The 23101-nt window shown below is 40.5% G+C and overlaps 1 protein-coding gene across 1 annotated transcript in view; it reads left to right on the top strand.

Annotated features, from left to right (window-relative positions):
- Positions 1-11627, top strand: part of LOC142139615 (galactosylgalactosylxylosylprotein 3-beta-glucuronosyltransferase 1-like) — a 103502-nt gene extending 91875 nt beyond the window's left edge. Inside the window, exons 5-6 of the mRNA XM_075197381.1 lie at positions 8377-8482; positions 10646-11627. Of these exons, the coding sequence (XP_075053482.1) occupies positions 8377-8463 (87 nt within the window). The 3' untranslated portion in view covers positions 8464-8482; positions 10646-11627. The remainder of the gene's footprint in view (positions 1-8376; positions 8483-10645) is intronic.
- Positions 11628-23101: the final 11474 nt, after the last annotated feature.

Genomic DNA, 23101 nt, shown 5'->3' with positions numbered 1-23101 from the left:
GGTGATATTTTGCACTATCTATATGTATTAAAGGCTAATACTGCCCCTCACCTTTATAAATATACACACAAACAAATTTGGTAAAATGTTTGCAAATGACTCTTTTGTGTACGTGACTATTCCTACAGACTAGATATTACTCATTTCTTGTGCTTATTTTGTTTGGTTTACTTTGTTTTTTTGTGTGGCATTTACCATTTATAACGACCTTTGCTATTCCAAATTGACTCGATTTTCTATCCATGCGTTTTATTTGCACTTACTGTTAAACTAATAGGAGTATACTAATTAATTTAAGCAACAAAGTGTAACTGGGATGCCACCTAAAGGCAAATGTCTGCTATGGGAGTAACTGCACAGCAAGAAGCAGCAAAAAGACGACGGGCGGAGCAGGATAAAGCCTGACGACAAATTATGACTGATGACCAAAGAGAACGAGAACGTGATCGTCATCACCATGTAAATCTGACTCCTCAGTAAATTGCTCGTCACAGAGAAAACAATCGAAGAGCGAACAGGACAGAGGTAATATCATGTCAATGCCTACAAAGTCAGCTGACAAGATACCATGCCATTCTTCATGTGGGTAACTTTGAAGAAACAAATATTAATGCTCATAACTGTGGTCCCATGAACAGTATTTGTAAAGTTTGCCACAAATTTGCAGCTGAGCAGCCATCTGACAAACTATTCAATCGCTGCTCAAGGGTAAATTCACATTGGGTGCAATAAGATCTGCCCCTGTTATTGGAGCCCTGTAGTTGATTCCACATTTGTGGTATAAGCGATGCCCACAATTTAACCCTTACCAAAAAGGGTCCAACATGATCTTACTTATTTTTTTCACCGTCATTGTGACGAGCTTTTAACGAGTCCCATATAGTTATCTGAAAAGACATTTGATGAATTACATTGTATAACATTACATAGTAGCCGCCTAACCAGGCACCTATCAGACAATTCCCTCCTTGACCCTCTCCAATCCGGCTACCGCCCCCTCCACTCTACCGAAACTGCCCTGACCAAGGTTACTAATGATCTCCTATCGGCCAAATCCAAGGGTCACTTTTCCCTACTCATCCTTCTTGACCTCTCCGCAGCCTTCGACACCGTGGACCACCCCCTCCTGCTGCAAACTCTTCTCTCTCTCGGCCTCTCTGGTTCTGTCCACGCCTGGTTCACCTCTTACCTCGCTAACCGCTCCTTCTCTGTATCCACGTCTGGTTCTTCCTCCTCCCCTACCCTCTTGCTGTAGGAGTCCCGCAGGGCTCCGTTCTTGGCCCTCTACTCTTTTCCCTCTATACTTACTCCCTTGGTGCTCTCATCTCCTCCTTAGGCCTTCAGTATCACCTTTATGCTGACGACATTCAACTCTACATCTCTTCACCTGATCTTTCGCCCACCCTCCTCGCTCAGGTATCAGACTGCCTCTCCGCCATCTCCTCCTGGATGTCGGAGCGCTTTCTCAAAATCAACATTTCCAAAACTGAACTCATTGTCTTTCCTCCTCCCAACCACCCATCCCACCATGACCTCTCCATTGTCGTTAACAACACTACCATCTCCTCTGTCACCCAACTCCACTGCTTGGGTGTCACCCTTGACTCCTCTCTCTCTTTTGCCCCCCACATTCATTCCCTTGCCCAAGCCTGGCGCTTCCAACTACGCAACATCGCCCGCATCCGTCCCTTTCTCTCTCAGGAGGCCACCAAAACCATCATACACGCACTCATCATCTCTCACGCCTGGATTACTGCAACCTCCTCCTCACCGGCCTCCCTCACTCTCGTCTCTCCCCCCTCCGCTCTATACTCAACGCGGCCGCAAGACTCATCTACCTCTCACGCTGCTCCTCCTCTGCCTCCCCTCTCTGCCCTGCCCTTCACTGGCTCCCCTTCCCCTCCAGAATTCTTTTCAAACTCCTCACCACCACTTACAAGGCTCTCTCCCACTCTACTGCCCCTTATATCTCCAACCTCCTCGCCATTCACACTCCCGCCCGCTCCCTGCGCTCGGCCAATGACCGTCGCCTCTCCTCCACTCTGATCACTTCTTCCCATTCCAGAATCCAGTACTTTTCCCGTGCAGCCCCCTTCACTGGAATGACCTCCCTCGCTCCATCCACCTCTCCCACTCTGTGCTCCTTCAAACGTGCACTCAAAACTCACCTCTTTCTCAAAGCCTACCACCCATCCACTTAACCCCTATCTCCTCCGCTCATTCTCCCCTCTCTCCCATTGCCTCAACCGGCTCCTCTTGTGCCTGGTCTGTCAACCCTCCCTTAGGATGTAAGCTCGAATGAGCAGGGCCCTCTTCATTTCTGTCTCCTTACCCGTTCTTCTGCTCCGTGTCTATTGCATCTGCCTGCCTGGAGTTTCTGAAGTATTGGTACTTTTTGTTTATTGTTCTGTACTGTTATACCCTGTATAGTCTACTGTTTGTACTATGTGCGGCGCTGCCGAAACCTTGTGGCGCCTAACAAATAAATGATAATAATAATAATAATAATAATAATAGAACGAGTCTTGGTTCTGTAAACTCCTTCAAGGATAATGAGTGCTGCATCGATCTATGATAAAAACCATAGTTTCTTATGAATTGTCTGATTCATTCCACTTTATATTAATTAAATTAACACTTTCCACTATACCCAGAAAACTATTAGGTTTGTTTTGTTATTGATTTCTTTGTGTGTTAATTTTACTGTAGATAAAAATAGTGCAGAAATATTTAGAGAAAATCTAAAATTTGCAGCTGATATGGACAAAAACATCCCAAGCGGAGGAATAAATGAGGTTGTAACCCTTGGCCGCTTACTGGCTGAGCATCCATATATGTATATACAGCTGTTAATTATATGGGCACAGAAGTGTTCAGTCACGTAGTAAAGTCAGAATCATTAGGAAAAAGTTCTGACCAATAATGAATAACAAAAGTTACAAGTAGTACAACGTAACTTGTATAGTACATAATAATACATGTAAAATCCCTTGTATATAATATCTGTCTGTACAAATAGAGCATACTTGCCAACTTTTCTTCGTTGGCTTCAGGGAGATCCTGTGGGAGGTGGGCGGGGGCGGGGCTTGATGAATCACATCAGTTTGGCCCTGCCCCCTAAACGATTGTCACAATTTTGGCCAATTACAGCAGGGGGCAGAACTAAGAAGACGCGATATTTGCATCATTAAGCACCCCCCCTGCCACTTATGTATTGCGGGGGCAAGAACCGGGAGGTTGTCCTGCTCTCCCGGGAGCCTGGGAGGTCTCCTAGAAATGCCGGGAGTGTAGGCAACTATGCGTTAAAGAAAGGCAGCTAATGAATCTCTAGAGACTGAAGTGTCTTTTACATTTCTGTCTCCATTACTGAAGACATGTTGTCTTACCTGTCAGTCTTTGATTAAATCTTGGTCTACATGAAAATGGCCACCTCCATCGGCATCAATACATGGACATAGGACACAATTTCTGAACTGTGTCATCATGCCACAGATGGTGAAGCCAACCACGTCTTGTACTGGCTCAGCATCAGGGAGAATGTCAGACTCTTCAGGGAGTGAAGGAGATCACCCCTATTTCAGGGAGTCTCCCTGACATTCAGGGACAGTTGGCAAGTATGAAATAGAGTTCTGATGTCATTGCTTATAATCAGTGAGCTATGAGTATCATCAGCTAACGCAGGGAGAACATACAAACTCCACAGATAAGGCCATGGTCGGGAATCGAACTCATGAACCCAGCGCTGTGTGGCAGAAGTGCTAACCACTAAGCCACCATGAGTTATGATGTCATCACTTGAATATTATAATGAATAATACACGCCTGACTGTTAGTTATTATGCAGCTTTGTGCTTTAAATGGTTATGAAATTCCTGGGTGACTTGTAATATGTATATACTTTTCCGAATTGGATACAACGTTCCATATATAATACAAATATGTGTGCAACTAATTTCTACAATAAGCATACTGTATGATGAGATTTTGTTTTATATTCTACAAAAAGTATTTGGACTTTTTGTCACAAGAGAAAACAATACAGAGAAGGAAGACGTATGTTGCTATACAAAGGAAGTAAAATGTATTTTAATTAGAGGCACAATATCTGCAGGAACACATAATACTAAATATTCCGTTTTCTTAATTCCTCCCACACCAGTTTTCTGGGAGCGAGAGTAAAAGCAGGTCCTGGCTGATGGCATTTTTGGAGCCATCTGGGGGTATAACAGTAGGGACTACAGCTGGCTGGTAGCGGAACAGTTGGGAATCACACTGGTCCTGTCTGTTTGTAAAAAATGTACAAAAACAATAATACTATTGAACTTAAAAAATGAAGTTCAAATAAATGCACCCACAGTATACATGAAGATCAATTAAAGTATATTATAAACATTATTTAAAGAATATACTCCAGAAGCTTATGGATCCTGTGATATGATCAAATGATAATAACTGTTTATTTATATAGTGTCAATCATATTCTGCAGCGCTGTACAGAGAATATCACTCACATCTGTCCCTGCCCCATTGGAGCTTACATTCTAAATTCCCTAATATACACATAAATCGATTTTAAGTATGAAGCAAGTCCATATATATGCAGGGTAACGTTGTTATTCATTTATAGAGTATAGACAGTCCATTGTGTAACTGCAACACCAGTTTGGCTATAATTATTACTATTATTATTATTATATTTTATTTATAAAGCGTGGATATATTACACAGCATTGTACATTGAGGGGATCACAAACAAGTCACATACAATGAGAATAAACAGAAGATAAACATGACTGGCCTGATTCATTAAGGAAAGTTAAGTTAAAAAAATTGAGTAAGTAGTCTCCTGGACAAAACCATGTTACAATGCAGGGGGTGCAAATTAGTTTTATATTTTGCAAATAAGTTAAATACTGGCTGTTTTTTTCAGGTAGGACACAAATATCAACTTTAAATTTCAGTGTACAAATAAGCTATCAAGTACTTGTTGGTTACATGAAAAAACAGTCAGTATTTAACTTATTTGCAAAATAGAAAACTAATTTGCACCCCTTGCATTGCAACATGGTTTTGTCCAGGAGACTACTTACTCAATTTTTTTTACTTAACTTTCCTTAACAAATCAGGCCCGACACCCTTTCTACAGCCGGCCAGTCACAAGTGGTCAGCGTAAGAAGCACGCAAGGTACTTACCTATCCTGCATCTCGTTAGAAGCATTCACGGCCCATTAAGGACTTCCTGTGGTTCATGGCAGGGCTCGTTCATCATGCATCTGAAAGTGATAGCACCCATAGAACTCCAGGTCCAGCATCGGTCAGACTCCCTTATAGGCCTGTTGAGTTGAGCACCTCTGACAAATATGGAAAGATGTTCAAGAAAATTTAATCCATGACTCTTCAAAACAAAAACGGTACAAGGATAATAACCGGAGACAAGTAATGAAGTTTAAAATAAGTGACATAGTTTCTGCTTCATCTTCTCCACCCCCTGGATGGTCCACACCTGAGTATGAGATAGGTTTACATTCTAACAATTGCAATAGTCACGGGCCCTCATCCATAGGAGAGGATATGGTTTTGAGCAGGGGAAGGAACGGTGCGTTGTTGAGTCCCATAGCATAATTTGGCTAGGAGCTCAGTGATACTTTCTTGCCTTAATAGAGCAGAGAGCTGGATCGGCGCATGTTGAGGATATGTGGAGAGGGGAAAGCCATCTGTTCTTAAATTATTTTTTTTTAAACAGTGCATGGAGAATGATTTAACTTTTATTTGTTCCAATAAAAGTAATAGTAATAGTAAAAGTAATAGATGAGATCTTGCAGTATTCAGCAGAGTGGGAAAGCACAAAAAAAAGAACATCCCTGACCCTACCTACTACTTTATCTCCTGAAATTATCTGCAAAATTAAATCTTGTTTCCGCATTACTCTCCCCCATCTTAAAATATCTCCCAACTTGAATTATCTGCTTTGCACAAGATGTGCGTCTGTCATCCACACTCATTACTTGATCTCATTATCTCAATACAATACACCTGTACAAGTGAACAGTCAGTTCTTGAAGTTGATGTGTTGGAAGCAGGGCAAGTGTAAGGATCTGAGCTGCTTTGACAAGGGCTAAATTGTGATGGTTAGACTGGGTCAATGCATCTCCAAAACGGCAGGACTTGTGGGGCTTTCCCAGGTATGCAGTGGTTATTACCTACCACAAGTGTTCCAAGAAAGAACAACCAGTGAACTGAAGACAGGGTCATGGGCATCCAAGGCTCAGTGATGCCCCTGGGGAGCGACGGCTAGCTCGTCTGGTCAAATCCCACAGAAGAGCTACTGTAGCACAAATTGCTGAAAAAGTTAATATTGGCTATGATAGAAAGGTGTCAAAACACATAGTACATCACAGCTTACTGCGTATGGGGCTGCTTAACCACAGACCAGTCAGAGTGCCCATGCTGACTCCTGTCCACTGCCGAAATCGCCTACAGTGGGCACATGACCGCCAGAACTGGACCATGGAGCAATGGAACTGTCACGCCTGAGAATCTGTCTGTACCCGGATTGGGTTGTATCTCTGGAGCTGGACTGGTGACTATGTGGACAAAGCTGGGTGGCCTGATAATGTTCCTCTGCATGTAGTGAAAGGACTGGTGCAGATGGTGATTACACTAGCAGAAGAGAGCAAACAGGAACTGTATTGCTGGACCGGACTGTAAATGGAATGCTGTAACCCAAATGCTGGAGGATGCTGGAACCGGAATTCTGTAACCAAATTGCAAGAAGTGAATCACTGTAGCCGGAATACTGTAACCAGACTGGAACCGGAATGCAGTAACTGGAATGGAACCAGAGCCGAAGGAACCAGAGTGCTGGAATCGGACTGGAGCCAGAATGCAGACTGCACTGTCACCAATGGGATCTTTGGAGAAATTTGAAAGTCTTCTGAACTCCAGAATGTCCAGAAAATCGTTAGGCATAAGCCCATTGAAGCAATTTCTTGCAAAGTGCTGGAGCTATAACCTTTTTTCCCCAGAGACGGGGTAGGAACAATATTGGTGATAGAAAAGGACACAGGATCAATGATGGGACTTTTTTTGGGTGAGGCAAAGATCCTCATCTTGAATCATGGAATGAGAAAGATCATTGGCCTTACAATTCTGGGATCCTGGCCTGTAGGTTACTTTGAAGTCAAACCTGGAAAAGAACAAGGCCCATCTAGCTTGTCTTGGATTGAGACACTGGTCTGACTTTAGGTACAAAAGGTTTTTATGATCTGTGACAACAGAGATGGGATATTTGGCACCTTCCAACAAATGTCTCCATTCTTCCAAAGCCCACTTAATGGCTAATAATTCCTGTTCTCCTATAGAGTAGTTTTTCTCTGCCGGCAGAAATTTGTGAGAAAATTAGCCTCAGGGATAAAGATATCTATCTTCAAAATGTTGAGATAAATCAGCACCTACACCTACTGCAGAGACATCCACTTCCAGGATAAACATTGGGGATAAATCAGACTGGAGAAGAACTGAAGCGGAAATGAAAAGTTGTTTAACGCAATGGAATGCTGCTCTAGCTTCTTCAGACCAATTGGAGGGATCTGACGCCTTTTCGAGTGGAGAAATTTTTAATGAATTTTCTGTAATAGTTCGCGAAACCCAGAAAGGCGGAGGCAGTGTGATACTCTGGGCAATGTTTTGCCGAGAAATCTTGGGTCCTGGCTTTCGTGTGTATTTTACCACCTACCTAAACATTGTGGCAGTGGCCTCTTTCAGCAGGATAATGCGCCCTGCCACATTGCAAAAATTGTTCAGGAATGGTTTGATGAACATGACAAAGAGTTCACGGTGTTAACTTGGCAGCCAAATTCCCCAAATCTCAATCCGATCGAGCATCTGTGGGATGTGCTGGAAAAACAAGTCCGAGCCATAGAGGCACCACCTTGCAACTTACAGGACTTAAAGGATCTGCTGCTAACATCTTGGTGCCAGATACCACAGGACACCTTCAGAGGTGTTATGGAGTCCATGCTTTGACGGTTGAGGGCTGTTTTGGCAGTATGAGAGGGGCCTACACAATATTAAGCAGGTAGTTTCAATGTTGTGCCTAATCGGTGTATACATTCTCCTTCCATACTCCAAAAAACCTCTGACACCAAAACCAACATTGTTGTATGTCTAAAACACAAAAATTCTCAACATTTCTGGCAAATAATAAGCCATGACCACTTTTTAAGATCTTTTATGAACTTAATCAAGGTGCTAAACTATTCATTAAACCTTTGTGGATTTCTTGTACCGTAACACAAAAACATATTCTCTGCTGAATAATCATATATACATATATATACATACCATATATTCTTAATGACTCTAATCTCATTTCAGGTCTTGGTCTGGCACACAAGGACTGAGAAACCAACTCTTGTGAACGAGGGTAAACGAGGATTCACAGACATGAACACAGAAGTGTAGAACTGGAGCCATTTGCCATGTAAGTGTTGTGTCTTTTATATTAGATATTATTATGAGTTACAGTCCAAACATCTGAGGTTTGTCACAAGAAGAGCGAGTGCATTGCCCACCCACGGGCTTGTGTTGTCAGCGTCATTAGTCGAAACGTCAATAAATGGCGGTTCTGATTTGTGTTTGTCAGGATTCCGTATATAAGTATATTCCAAGTCTCATATAAAACAACAAAGAAATTCCCTTATGCACTAGATATGGCTATAAACACTGGTGCATTATCAGAGCACTTCAATTTTGGTCAACCACATTTTTCCCTATATGGAGAGCTGATTGTCTCTGTATACTAGCATGTAGTTCCCATTGTTGCACATGTGCATGATATTATGATGTTTTTATGCTAATAGGAATATTTTAATATAATATCATAAAATCGAAATATTTTGTTTTGGTGTACGGTCAAATTGACTTGATTTTTACATATACTTAAAGGTTCTTTTGATTGATGTTGGTCAATACTGTTTTATCCGAGGGCACTTTATACAAAAAAGTGCATTTACAGGTGTTATTCGTCCAATGCAAATAAAACATTAAATGCAGATGACACATAATGACAACATGATAACGAATCCAACATGGAAACTCGGGACAAATTAAGCCACTATCTTCCAAACCATGACCATTGTGGTTGGGATTACATCCCTTTAGTTAACGAAAACCAAGACTGTTGTCTGGTATGTCTATGCTGGTTTCCATAAATATTCTAGAGCACGAATTTCTGTATATATCTCTACTAATCAAGTGATATGAACTGGACAGATAGATACACATTTCATGTATATTAATATAGTGTAAATAATGCTGAAGATAGATAGATAGATAGATATGAGATGCATATGAGATAGAGAGGTTTGAGATAGATAGATATTAGATAGATAGGAGATAGATAGATTGATATGAGATACATATAAGATAGATAGATAGATATGTCATATAACATCTAGACAATATTTAATATAACATTTAAAACATGTTAAACTGGCCATTTCCGCTCTATGAAGATAAATAGCTATGAGAGATAGATAGATAGATAGATAGATAGATATGAGATACATATGAGATAGAGAGGTTTGAGATAGATAGATAGATAGATAGATAGATAGATAGATAGATAGATAGATAGATATTAGATAGATAGATAGATATGAGATAGATATGAGATAGATAGATAGATAGATATTAGATAGATAGATAGATAGATATGAGATAGATATGAGATAGAGAGGTTTGAGATAGATAGATAGATATTAGATAGATAGATAGATAGATAGATAGATAGATAGATAGATAGATATGAGATAGATAGATATGAGATAGATATGAGATACATATAAGATAGATGGATATGTCATATAACATCTAGACAATATTTAATATAACATTTAAAACATGTTAAACTGGCCATTTCTGCTCTATGAAGATAAATAGCTATGAGAGATAGATAGATAGATAGATAGATAGATAGATAGATAGATAGATAGATAGATATGAGATACATATGAGATAGAGAGGTTTGAGATAGATAGATAGATAGATAGATAGATAGATAGATAGATAGATAGATAGATAGATATTAGATAGATATGAGATAGAGAGGTTTGAGATAGATAGATAGATAGATATTAGATAGATAGATAGATAGATATGAGATAGATATGAGATACATATAAGATAGATGGATATGTCATATAACATCTAGACATTATTTAATATAACATTTAAAACATGTTAAACTGGCCATTTCCGCTCTATGAAGATAAATAGCTATGAGAGATAGATAGATACATATGAGATTAGAGATATTTGAGATAGATAGATAGATAGATAGATAGATATGAGATACATATGAGATAGAGAGGTTTGAGATAGATAGATAGATAGATAGATAGATAGATAGATACATACATATGAGATTAGAGATATTTGAGATAGATAGATAGATATAGATATGAGATACATATGAGATAGAGAGGTTTGAGATAGATAGATAGATAGATAGATAGATAGATAGATAGATAGATAATGTCATATAACATTTAGACAATATTTAATATAACATTTTAAACATGTTAAACTGACCATTTCCGCTCTATAAAGATAAATGATGTAGGTGTTTTGTACTTTTTTCCAGATGCTCTGTACATAACAAGACCTGGATAGGATAAAGGACACATATAAGCTATGGAGACGCCATTTACAGTGTTTCCCTATAAAGCTAAATGTTGTGGAATTACAATATGGCTGTTTACATTTCTAATAAAAGAGAAATAATCCAAGAACTTTCTCCCGGAGAGCCCCCCGTTGCTGCTGCTAATCAGGATAAGAGGAATAAAACATTGTGAGCCGGTGACGGGAGGCAGAACACAAGATGGATGGTCTATTCCTGTTTCTGCTCTGACAAAACATATGTTAGTTCTTCCACAGACATATGGGCCTGTGTACCAAAGCTAATTAAAATGTTCTCACAATGTGACGTGCCATCAGATCTACGACAGATGCTAATCAAGCTTCCATACCGCTGACAAGATTTATTTTAATTATTTATTTTAAACAACTTGTGCTACATGTGACATAACTTTGCTGACCATCATTAAAAACACATAAAGGCACACAGGTAATGTTGGTTTTCATGTTGTTATTTATGTGGAAATTATAGGTTATCTTTCGTTAAGCCTCTTGGGAACTGCAAAACGGTATGATACGGACTTCGAGTGCCCTCCTCGTCTACACACAGAGAAGGCAGCCATGTTGACAAGTTGCCTCAGTGATGACGCTAGTTCCGTAATAGGATAGGCTGGATTTTGGTTCCGCCACAAAATGGCTGCCTTCACTTTGTGGGGTCACTTTAAAGCGGAGTTGAGCCCAAAAAAAAAATGTAAATTATATTTGGAATTTTAAAGCCTTATATAAGAGCTATTTGCTCACTTGTGAGAGCGACGGATGGGTGATTTATAATGACGGACGCTACTTTACTGAGTTTTATCAGCTCAGCTTTTGCTAATTGGGTGCTGCCGTGTTATATTGTTCAAAGTGGGTAGTACTGTGCTGTATATAAAGAGGGAAGAAGTTGTTAAATATTTGGTAAAGGAAATAAAAGAACTCTGCATTAAGAATCGTTGTTCTTAACCAGGTAATTTATTTCTCAATAGAAGTGACTTGGGTTTTTATGGATATTTACAGAAATATGGCAGCATGCAGTGAAAAACTGCTTAATACCTAAGGAGTGTAAAGTTACATAAGGTGGTAGTCATTATTTTGATTACGAGGATTCCGACAATAAATATAGCGACACTAAAATGCAGATGACTAGAATCCCGACATGTAGGACATACATATTACCATAAAAGAGACAGACAACATTTCCAACATGCCTCATTTAAATACTGAAAGGAGAAACTGCTGGAAGTGTGAGTTTCATCAATAAAAATGGCGACAGTCAGATTGCCAATATTAAGGGGGCAATGCCAGAACCCGCCGCCTGTATAATCTAAAATAGGGTTAAGGTTAAGATTAGGGTTACGGTTAGGAAAAAGGATTAGGGTTAGGGTTTGTATTAGGGTTAGGGATAGAATTAGGGTTAGGATTAGGGTAAGGGTTTGGATTAGGGTTAGGATTAGGGTTAAGGTTAGGATTAGGGTTTGGATTAGGGATTCTACAGTATACAGCCGGCAGGACCTGGTATTGCGCTCTTAATACCGGCAATCTGACTGTTGCCATTTTAAATGTCGAAAATCACACTTCCGACATTTTCTGCTTTCAGCATTTATATGTGGCGAGTCGGAAATGATGTCTGTCTCTTTTATGGTAAGTATGTATTTGCTACATGTCGGGATCCTAGTCATCCGCATTTTTGTCTCGATTTACCTATTGTTGGAAAAACGTACCCCAGCGGATATATAGACATCAGTGTTCTAACATTAAAGAAAAGGCAAGATAGAACAGTTCACTCTTCTCTAAAACATCAGAATACTTGTTGGAGTTTTGTTCCCCGTTTAGTACTCAAGTAACACGTAGAACTCCAAGGTGTCCTGATTTTGCCAGAACATTTCCCCTTTTTTCCACCTGAAATTTTTATCTCACAATATTTTTCCCCCCATAATTTAAGCTCCTAATGCACCTAAATTAACAGGTTACGTGGAGAACAGTTACAGTAACCTATCTGGCATTCAATATTTGTGGGGTGGGTGGAATGACCCACGAGACCCCCACGCCAACAAACATAAGATGCTAAAAATATAGAAAGAAAATATCTGACACTACAAAGAGAGGATTTCGGTTCGTAGAGAAGAATAGCAGATTCCTAGCTTTCCTGGAAAGAATTAAAACCTGGCATTCCCTGAATTATTCTATGTAATGGGAGGATTTGCTCCCTAACAGAGAACATAAATATATCCTTTCTTGACTTTTATTTAGACTTGTAGTCTTCTAAGGCCATTTGTTCTGATAATGACCATAGTGCTTTTCTAAATTGTCTCCTCCAGCTATAGATATTTCGGAGGTTCCACTGTCCTCTGTTGTAATGGAGAAAGCTATTAAGTTGTTCTCTTTTAATAGGTTTGTAGGAATCCTCCCTTTTGCTCTATGCACAGACCTCCGTGCCCCTTATGTGTTATCTACATTTGTCGCTTTAGAGGGGTCGGAGCTACCAAAATTCTTTGTAGATGTTCCTCAAATTGGAAAAAAACTCAAGAGATTTGTGACTTGTATTGGCCAATTTCCCACCTAGGTCGGATCCCTCTCTGTGCTTGTAATACCAATGGAGACGTGAGAGTGTCGTGATGCTGGATGCGGGAGGAAATGTCAGTTCTTCGATCCAGAGAGTGGAGTTCTGGGTTGTCTGTCGAGAAGAACAAGTGCAAGATTCTCTTAGGTTGAGGGATGGAGGGAGTCGAGAATATTGTATGCAATATGCCTGAGTTTTGAGAGCGATAGAGACCTGTTGGTCAAAACTTACTCTTAATATAATGGGTTTTACCAATGGCCTCAAATATATTCCTTTGCCCAATTTCTATAATATAAATGCTTAGTGGCGTGTGTTAGTCTGTGTGTGTGTGTGTGGAAAAAATAAAACCAAGCTGCAGCGCCACCTGCTGGGTGGAGTTATACACCGACCTACTAAATTCTTAGTGTGTGTGGAAAAAAAAATTCAGAAAGGGCTGAAATTTGGTATACTAAGATGTTTTTAATTTGTTAATTTAATTTGTTAATTGTTAAAAGTGTTTATAAAGATTTTAAAAATATATATATATATTTCTTGAAGGAGAAGTGACAGTTGGGCGTGGTTGGTGGTTGCCGGGGGTGACAGTTGGGAGTGGTTGGTGGTTGCCGGGGGTGACAGTTGGGATTGGTTGGTGGTTGCCGGGGTGACAGTTGGGAGTGGTTGGTGGTTGCTGGTGGTGACAGTTGGGAGTGGTTGGTGGTTGCCGGGGGTGACAGTTGGGAGTGGTTGGTGGTTGCCGGGGGTGACAGTGGGGAGTGGTTGGTGGTTGCCGGGGGTGACAGAGCGAGAGGAGTGTGATACTCAGGACCGCTGAGAGAGATCCCTGTGTCTGGATAGACATCTGGATAGATGTGGCGATGAAGATGAAGGATGAGGTGACGGAGAAGAATGATGAGGTGGTGACATGTGGACAAAACCACGTTAAAAAAGGGCGCTTACGTCGGGAAGTAACGCTCTTCCCCTGAGGAGGCCTGGGGTATGGCCCAAATGCATGACAAGAACCTTTTTAACACCTTAAGTAGCTTGATTTGACTAGAATGCATGAGTATCATGCACGGGTTAACTTGTAATTTAATAAACGCCTATTATACCTTTTTCAAAAAAAGTCACTGTTGTCTTATCAAACCTTGGTACCTCTTCTGCCACAAACACAATAAGCCTGCAATACTTCCAGGGTAGGACTGTCTCTCTTAGGATGCCCCTGAGGACTGCTGCCCAAATCAGCACTCTGCTACTACGCTCCTTTACTATTAGCTCTTGCTGAACTCTCTTATCTCATAAACTGAGCTAGGGCAGGAGTGAAATATATTCATGTATTCAATGATTCTTTATTCAAGAACTGTAGTATTATTTGTTGTTTATTTATGTAGGGCTAATAATATTACTCAGCGATGTACCTAGAATATGTAATAATTCACATCAGTCCCTGCTTCATCGGAGCTTACAATTTATATTCCGTACCACACACACTCTCTAAGGTCCACTTTGTCAGAGGACAATTAACTTACCAGTATGTTTTTAGGACTGCGGAGCACCCGGAAGAAACCAATGGCAAGAGAAAATATACAAACAACACAAATGCTAGCCCCTGTCCACCATGCTGGGATCTTTGCATGACTTCAACATGTCAGCCCCCGGCAGTAGGACAGGGGGCGTGGCACATCACATTGTCACGCAGGGGGTGGGGGTGGCCACTCCCCGAGAGGACTGACCTATCGCTGTAAAGCTCTAGACTGCCCATTGGATACCTCCCTTCCCCAACATTCCCACACATGGGAAAAACATATCCCCAGTCGGGACAGATCACTAATATCGGGACTGTTCTGCAGAAATCGGGGCAGCTGGCAGGTATGATCTTTGTGTCATTTCTGATAAGTAATTTGTTCATTGATCATTTATCGGCTGGTTTTATAGTGAACTTATTGTTCTGTAGTGGCTCACGCCACCTGAGCAGTCAAAGACCAATCAGAACGGCCTACATTAAACTTCCTAAAGAGAAGTGCATAAGTTCGAAAATGTACTAATCTCTAGCAACAGTACTTCACTATCATCTCTATTGTTTACATTTTCATTCACATGTAATTTAGAAGATAAGGGAATAATTTCCATAAGGATCATTATACCCAGCGGACCTGCTGCTCAAGTTAGAGATCATTAATTTGTGTGGACTCTTTAATGAATGGACATTATCTAATCACACTGCTATCATTAGTACCATTGTTGCTAATATTGCTATAAATGATAAACTGGCATCACATATATCCACAGCACCAACCTGTCCATTACAACATTTCCCAATATCTGAGGATGGTACAACTTGTTAATATACATACCGAGATACAACTACACGGACATTTCCTGACATTAGCCCTATCAATACACCCTGCTCACGCTGATAATCTGCATTTCTAATTCTACTCATATGTACACTACAAGCCTGTGAATTGGACACAGAATGAATATATATATATATATATATATATATATATATATAAAATACCTTACCCAGCTCCATAGGCAAACCGAGGGGGTTTTTCCTAGTGCCTGGAAACCCTCCCCCCTTGGGGGTTTCCAGGCACTAGGAAACCTGGGGCGCTGTATAATTGAGGTGGCTGGACCCTGCTTCACACGGCTCTGCTTAAAAAGGGAGAGCTGCGTGCACCTAACAGTAGTCCACAAAGCATTGCCCATGTATATTATGGGGATAGGAAGAGTTGGAGAGCAGCCAAGCCCTGTCTAAAATTATAGCCACGCCCCTATGCATGATGGTGACGCCCACTGGCAGCATGGTGTGGAAACCCCCCTCTACAAATCCTGCGTTTGCCCCTGAGCTCGGTCAATCAAAAAACCTTCTTCACTGAATTGTCCCCTGCTCTGGAGATATATATGACATATATTGTAGGTCTCCTCAGTTGAGCGCACCTGCTTTTTAATAATTTGCATAAGAAAATATATAAAGTTGTGTAAGTACAAAGAAGAAGAACAATCCTAAAGAAAAGATAAAAGTAACAATCCCATGAAAAAATCAGATTTTTTTTAACATCACTGTGTCAGGCTGTAAGAAGAATGTTGGGATTTACCATATACCCTTGTTTTTTTCTTCAGGCTGCTATTAATGATTTATGATCCTGGACTACCATGGTGACCACAGTCATATGGCACATGATGTAGTGAGCAGAGAGGCTTTGTAACACCCCTCTGAGCTCTGTCTGTGAACCTGCGTCTATGTAGCGGAATGTTTGTGTCAGCCATTTTTGTTTGTCCAACAGAGATATTATTAAAAATGAGGTAATGATTTATGGGAGGATAGCTAATAACAATCACATGCACGTCTGTAAGGTTCTTTACTTGATATTTAATGAAAAAAATATTTTGGATTGTTTAAATAAAAGTATTTATATGTCCTCTTTTATAGAATTTTCTCCTTTAGTTTTTGTTTTTACTTAGACCATCTGGGTGTGATCATTTCTATGTAAGGTTACAACAATGGTTAAGTGATGAAAACTTGTCATATTAAGGTGCTTTATGCCACTGTAACGGCAATATTGTCACAATTTGTTGGAAACATCATCTTATGCTAATATAGAGGATGTGAGAGATTTACTGCAGTCCGATCTAATTATCTTTTTTTTATTATGCTTCCTACAATTTGCAGAAATTTCTGAGGCAGATTATCACGCCAGATTTTTCTTGGCAGAGCGTTTGTGTATTAAATAGAGGGAAACAGGAGCTCATTCTGCAAAGGACACATTCCAGATTTAATGAGACTGAATGTACTTGCGTTGGTTTATGTCACTTTGTCAGGTCATTTTCTGCAGTATCCGACTAACAGCTGACACATACAATGGCATTAAAGCAGACCTTTCACCTACACACTCTGGAGGCAGCCATTTTGTGAGATTGCAGCCTATTAATTCACGAGGTACGGTGTTGTCAGTAGTGTACAAATGCATTTTATGTATAGTAGACATTAAGAACATCCTAATGTATTTTATGTAGGGAAAAAAACAACTTTTTAAAAATTTTTAATGTTTTGTCATTGATAACTATGGGCCTGATTCATTATGGATCTTAACCATACTTGCCAACTCTCCCGGAATGTCCGGGAGACTCCCGAAATTCGGTTCAGTCTCCCGGGCTCCCGGGCTCGTTGGCATTTCTCCCGCATCCTGGATTTCACAGAGAATCGCGTCAAATGAGGGCAGGAGGGGGTGGGACGAGGCCAATTGCGTCCTTTTGGCCCCGCCCCCCGCGACGTAAATTAGGTTTTCACGGGGGGCGAGACCAAAATGACACGTTTGGCCTCGTCCCGCCCTCCAGTCATGCCCCCTCTCCCGGAAACTTGTTTCCGAGAGTTGGCAAGTATGATCTTAACTTGAGAAACTTCTTATTTCAGTCTCCTGGACAAAACCATGTTACAATGCAAGGGGTGCAAATTAGTATTCTGTTTTGCACATAAGTTAAATACCGACTGTTTTTTCATGTAGCACACAAATACTTGATAGCTTATTTGTACACTGAAATTTAAAGTTGATATTTATGTGCTACATGAAAAAACAGTCAGTATTTAACTTATGTGCAAAACAGAAAACTAGTTTGCACACCTTGCATTGTAACATGGTTTTGTCCAGGAGACTGAAATAAGAAGTTTCTTAAGTTAAGATCCTTAATGAATCAGGCCCTATATTATTAACAGGTGACGTTAATCGAATAGGTTTTTTTTAATCTTCTGTGCATTCTTTTGGGACTCTATATTCTACATATGTATTTGACGTATTCTGCAGTGTATTGGCTGTTAAAGCAAAATTCATCAATATACGTATCTTTACATCTGCTCCTTGTTGAATACGAATGTGTGTATACCCGATATACATTCTTTTTTTTACAAACGCACATGACGGTCGTTTTGCTTTGTTAATGAATCAGGCCTGATGTGTCCACTGTCACTTCATTGCAAAACAGTCCATGGGGTAAATTTATCAAGCTGCGGGTTTGAAAAACTGGAGATGATGCCTATAGCAACCAATCAGATTCTAGATTTTGTAGAATGTACTAAATAAATGATAATTAGAATCTGATTGGCTGCTATAGGCAACATCTCCATTTTTCAAACCCGTAGCTTGATAAATTTACCCCCATATCTAGGTTTAATGACGAGACCCTCTCCTGACCAAGTCAAGCTAATAAAGAGAATGTCATTATTATCTTTTAAATTGGCAATTGGTACATTGGTGATGACAATCACTCTTATGTACGGCTTCAGAATTTTCTTACCTGTCATTAATTTCCATATATGTAAAACTTTAGTCCAGGTCTGGCCAACCTATGGTTCTCCAGATGTTGTGAAACTACCAGTACCATCATGCTTTGCCAGCTGTAGGCTGGCTATCTGCTGTCAAAGCATGCTAGGACTTCACAACACCTGGAGAGCCACAGATTGACCACGCCTGCTTTGGTCAGCGACTAAATTATTTCCATAACAATAGAAGGCAAAAAAAATTAAACTTTGTCTGTAATCACAATGGCCGATAGTGGCCATCTTTCAGCCATGTTGTCTAACATCCCTAATAGTAATCTGATATATTTCAGTCAGGTGATCCACTGGTGTTGGGCCCACATGTGCTTAAATCTGGAGTCAATTGTCTGATATTGTTGCCAATAGTGAGGAGTGTGTTACCCTAAAGTCCCAGATTCCAATGTAGTTTGTCTTCAATAATACTCAGACACTTTTGATACCAATGATTTTGGCTAATGTCTTGGTCAATGGTGGTCTTTGGAAATAATCAGGTTCCAAGATAATTTTGTTCATTTCTTTAGTAAGCAAAATATCTAAGTTGACCAATGGTCTGGACTAGGATACATTGTAGTTTATTCTTGAAAAGGGATTTGATTTCCAACCAGAAATCCACTAGCAAATCCCAGTTGCAAGTGGACTATACTGGTGTGATGCTTCTTACGCTGAGCTCTCTCCTCGCTCTTCTGTCTTCAACACATCTTTGTTGAAGAGGTAAAAATGTCTCTATGTTGGCCGTGGTTTTCTAAGGATATGTTTCCCATGACACAAATCCCACATATCACCTTCACCGATGGTAGTCAGACCAATAATGTGGTTTAAATCACGTATGGAACACCCTAAGCCGCCTGACCAGACTCTTCCCTAACATTCAATCTTCAGGCTCTCTCTCAAAACCCAGCTCTTCACTATAGCCTATCCTACCCCCAGCTACCACTACGGCCTCTGGGTGCACACTCAGAATCCCTCCAGTTCCTATTGTCTCAGCATTGCCCGCTTTCTCTAGATTGTAAGTTATCACCTATCCTCTGTCTCACGTCTTTTTCGTCAAGCTCGTATTCACCTCATCTTTGTGATCCCTACAATCCAGCACTGCGGAGCCCTTACAAATAAAAAATGTTAATGATATTCTGCAGAGATTCCTCCACTGACATCCATAGATGGCACAGAGATACCACCCAGTGCCAGCCATATATTGCAGACCCCCCATATTAGCAATAGAGTGATGACAGATACCCTTTGCCCACACCCTTCCCCATTATTAAGTCCCATTATGCCATTTATCTTTCTCCAGATGCCTCCGTGTCCTATACGTACTGTCAGGATCTTGTTGAAGTTAGAGCACTACGTCCGCTTCCCTGAAGACAGAGAAGTCATCTACCACCGAATGACTCTGATGCATATACCAAGCACATGGAGACTTCTGCTCCTTTCATTGGCAGTCAGACAGGGTGTGTGGCCAAATGAGGAGTTAGGGTGCAGTGAGGGCGGAAACCCATTGTAATGAGATAAATCAAAAACATACAGCCTGTTGAGCTGCTCACCCTACCCCCTCCCTACAATGATATCCTATGTCACCTTTAACCATAAATACACTATATGGACAAAAGTATTCAAACATTTGCCCATTACACCAACAGGGACTGTAATAACATTGTATTCAAATACATATACTTTAATATGGAGTTGGTCCCACTTTTGCAGTGATAACAGCTTCCAATCTTCTTGGAAGGCTTTCTACAAGTGTGTTTATGTGGGAATTTGTGCCCATTCATTCTGTAGAACATTTATGAGGTCAGGCACTGATGTTGGACGAGAAGGTTGCAGTTCATCCTAAAGGTGTTCGATGGGGTTGAGGTCAGAGCTCTGTGTGGACCAGTCAAGTTCTTCCACACTGAACTTATCAAACCATGTCTTTGTAGTCCTTGCTTTGTGCACTGGGGCACAGTCATGTTGAAATAGAAAAGGGCCTTCCCCAAACTGTTGCCACTAAGTTGGAAGCATAGCATTGTCCAAAGAGACTTGGTTTGCTGAAGCATTAAGATTGCCCTTCACTGGAGATAAGGGGCCTAGCCCAAACCCTGATAAACAAGTCCCATACCATTATCCCTCCTCCACCAAACTTCACAGCTGACATAATGCAGTCAGGCAGGTAATGTTCTCCTGGCATCTGCCCATCAGTCTGCCAAACAGAGAAGTGTGATTCATCACTCCACAGAACACGTTTCCACTGCTCCACAGTCCAGTGTCGGTGTGCTTTACACCACTCCATCCGATGCTTGGAATTGGTCTTGGTGATAGGAGGCTTGCATGCAGCTGCTCAGCCATCGAAACCCATAAGATCCCGCCTCACAGTTTTTGTGCTTACATTAATACCAGGGGAATTTCGGAATTCTTCAGCTATGGGATCAGCAGAGCGTTGGCAACTTTTACGCACCATGCACCTTATCTGTCGTTGACCCCTCTCTGTGATTTTATGTGGTCTTCCGCTCCGTGGCTGAATTGCTGTTGTTCCTAAATACTTCCACTTCCTAATAATATCACTTACAGTTGACCGTGGAGTGTCCAGCAGGGATGAAATTTCACAAACCACCTTATTGCAAAGGTGGCATCCTATCACAGTACCACGCTTGCAGTCACTTCAGAATGACCCAATTTGTATCACAATTGTTTGCAAATGGAGACTGCACGGCTAGGTGCTTGATTGTATACCCCTCTGGCAACGGGTCTGATTGAAACACCTCAATTCAGTAATTAACAGGTGTGTCCAAATACTTTTGCCCATATAGGGTAGTATAAATAGTAAATAGTTAAAATGCATTGCAATGCGTTATTTAAAGGTTAAGAATTAATATCTCTGAACCCAATGAAACATGGTCACTTCTTATACAGTACGTCTCCAGGAACCACTGGCTATTTGCACAGATACAACCGGATAAGCTCAGACATATATTCAATCTGCAGGCAGCTGGCGTGACCTTATTAAATCAGTGCAGTATATTAAATCCCTAATTCACATAGCAGGAACATTTCAATGCCTTCTGTTTTAGAAGACTTTTTCTAGCAATTATATTCTTAAAACAAAAATGATAATACTATTTCATTTAAAAGTAGCAGCATACAAATAAGTTGCTGTATGATGCAAGTAGTAAAAGCCACCGATATCTATAAATAGTTTGGCTCTTTCACACATTTCAGCTTAGTGAGGAAGGTGTTGATACACTTTTCACTGATAATATCTTCAAAACCGTTACTCGTATCTCCTCTTTTAAGTCTTGTAAAAGGGAACTGATGAGAACAAGCTTAGTGATTAAAGACACCAATCATATAACGATAAAATGTGAGACGTTCTGGAGATCCTGGTTTGAACCGCAGTGTTGTCTCCCTGTGACCTTGGAAAATATATTGTCTGATTGATTAGCCAGGGAAACGGAATCATTCAATGTACAGCACTATGTGAGATTGTGTGCGCCTTATACAAAGCTGAAACTAACAAGGAAGAGGATAAAGTTGTTTTTAGTTGCAAATGCAATAATTGTTTCTTCTTGCTCTTGAATAGAATCCAATTTGAGATAGGAGCAAATTCCGCTGAAAGTTACAAACTTGCCCCTGGACAGACCATGCTGCGATGCAAGGAATGCAAACGCAACTTTTCTTTTTCTTTGTTTTTCAAAGTACCATGCCCTCTCCGTCCAACACTAAATCACCGAGGTGCAAAAATGCACGTTCAATTTGTATTTACTCCTAACGCTAAACGAGCCTGTGAGGATCACTGAGTACCGACACAGAAATACTTCAACGATATTTTATTTTGGAACAAGTCAGTGAAACGGGAACAATAGCAGAGTAAATAGTACAGTACAGGTGCTAGATCTGGAGATAGCCAGGGAAGAACAATAGACAGCGTGGCAAAGAACAAAGGTCAGGATAATTATATCAACATGGTAATACATGTTATCCACATCATCATTAACCCCTTCCATGCTCTTAGTTAGTTGTCACCCAAGATACCACCTGTGTGGGTCTGACTTTCGCTATCTTGTCACTCGTAACCAACCTGGCTTCACTTAAACAATAGAACAGACCAGTCTTGCCAATACCACCATCATGCAATAGACATAATATTGTCGGACATCATCAGCCTAACAATAAAAGTCAGTTTTTTTCACAAAGCTCATAGGGCCTGAATCATTATGGAAAGTAAGGCAAAAAAGGAGATAATTTGATCCTGGACAAACCATGTTACAATACAAAGGGTGCAAATTAGTTTATTTTACAGAAGTGGAAGTTGCTCAATCAATTTATAGGCTCATAGGAGGTGCTTGAAAGGGAAATATATAGTCAGCAACATATCTGCCATTTCTACTGTAGATAAAAATGCAAAAGTCTCAGTTACACATTTGCAAATGTATGTTAAAGCCACCCGCTACTCCACGGCGCTTTGCTAATAGGGTGGTCCTAACTCTAAACAATTAGACTATGAGCCTATAAATTGATTGAGCAGCTTCCATTTCTGTATTTGTCTGAGAGGCATGTTGGTATCAGCTGGTGGGGAGTGCTGGCGCTGAATTGCT

The sequence above is a fragment of the Mixophyes fleayi genome, chromosome 2 (genome assembly GCF_038048845.1).
Source record: "Mixophyes fleayi isolate aMixFle1 chromosome 2, aMixFle1.hap1, whole genome shotgun sequence".
In the NCBI taxonomy this organism is placed as follows: domain Eukaryota; kingdom Metazoa; phylum Chordata; class Amphibia; order Anura; family Limnodynastidae; genus Mixophyes; species Mixophyes fleayi.
The sequence above is the reverse complement of the archived record's forward strand: the minus strand, read 5'-3'. Positions and strand labels throughout refer to the sequence as shown.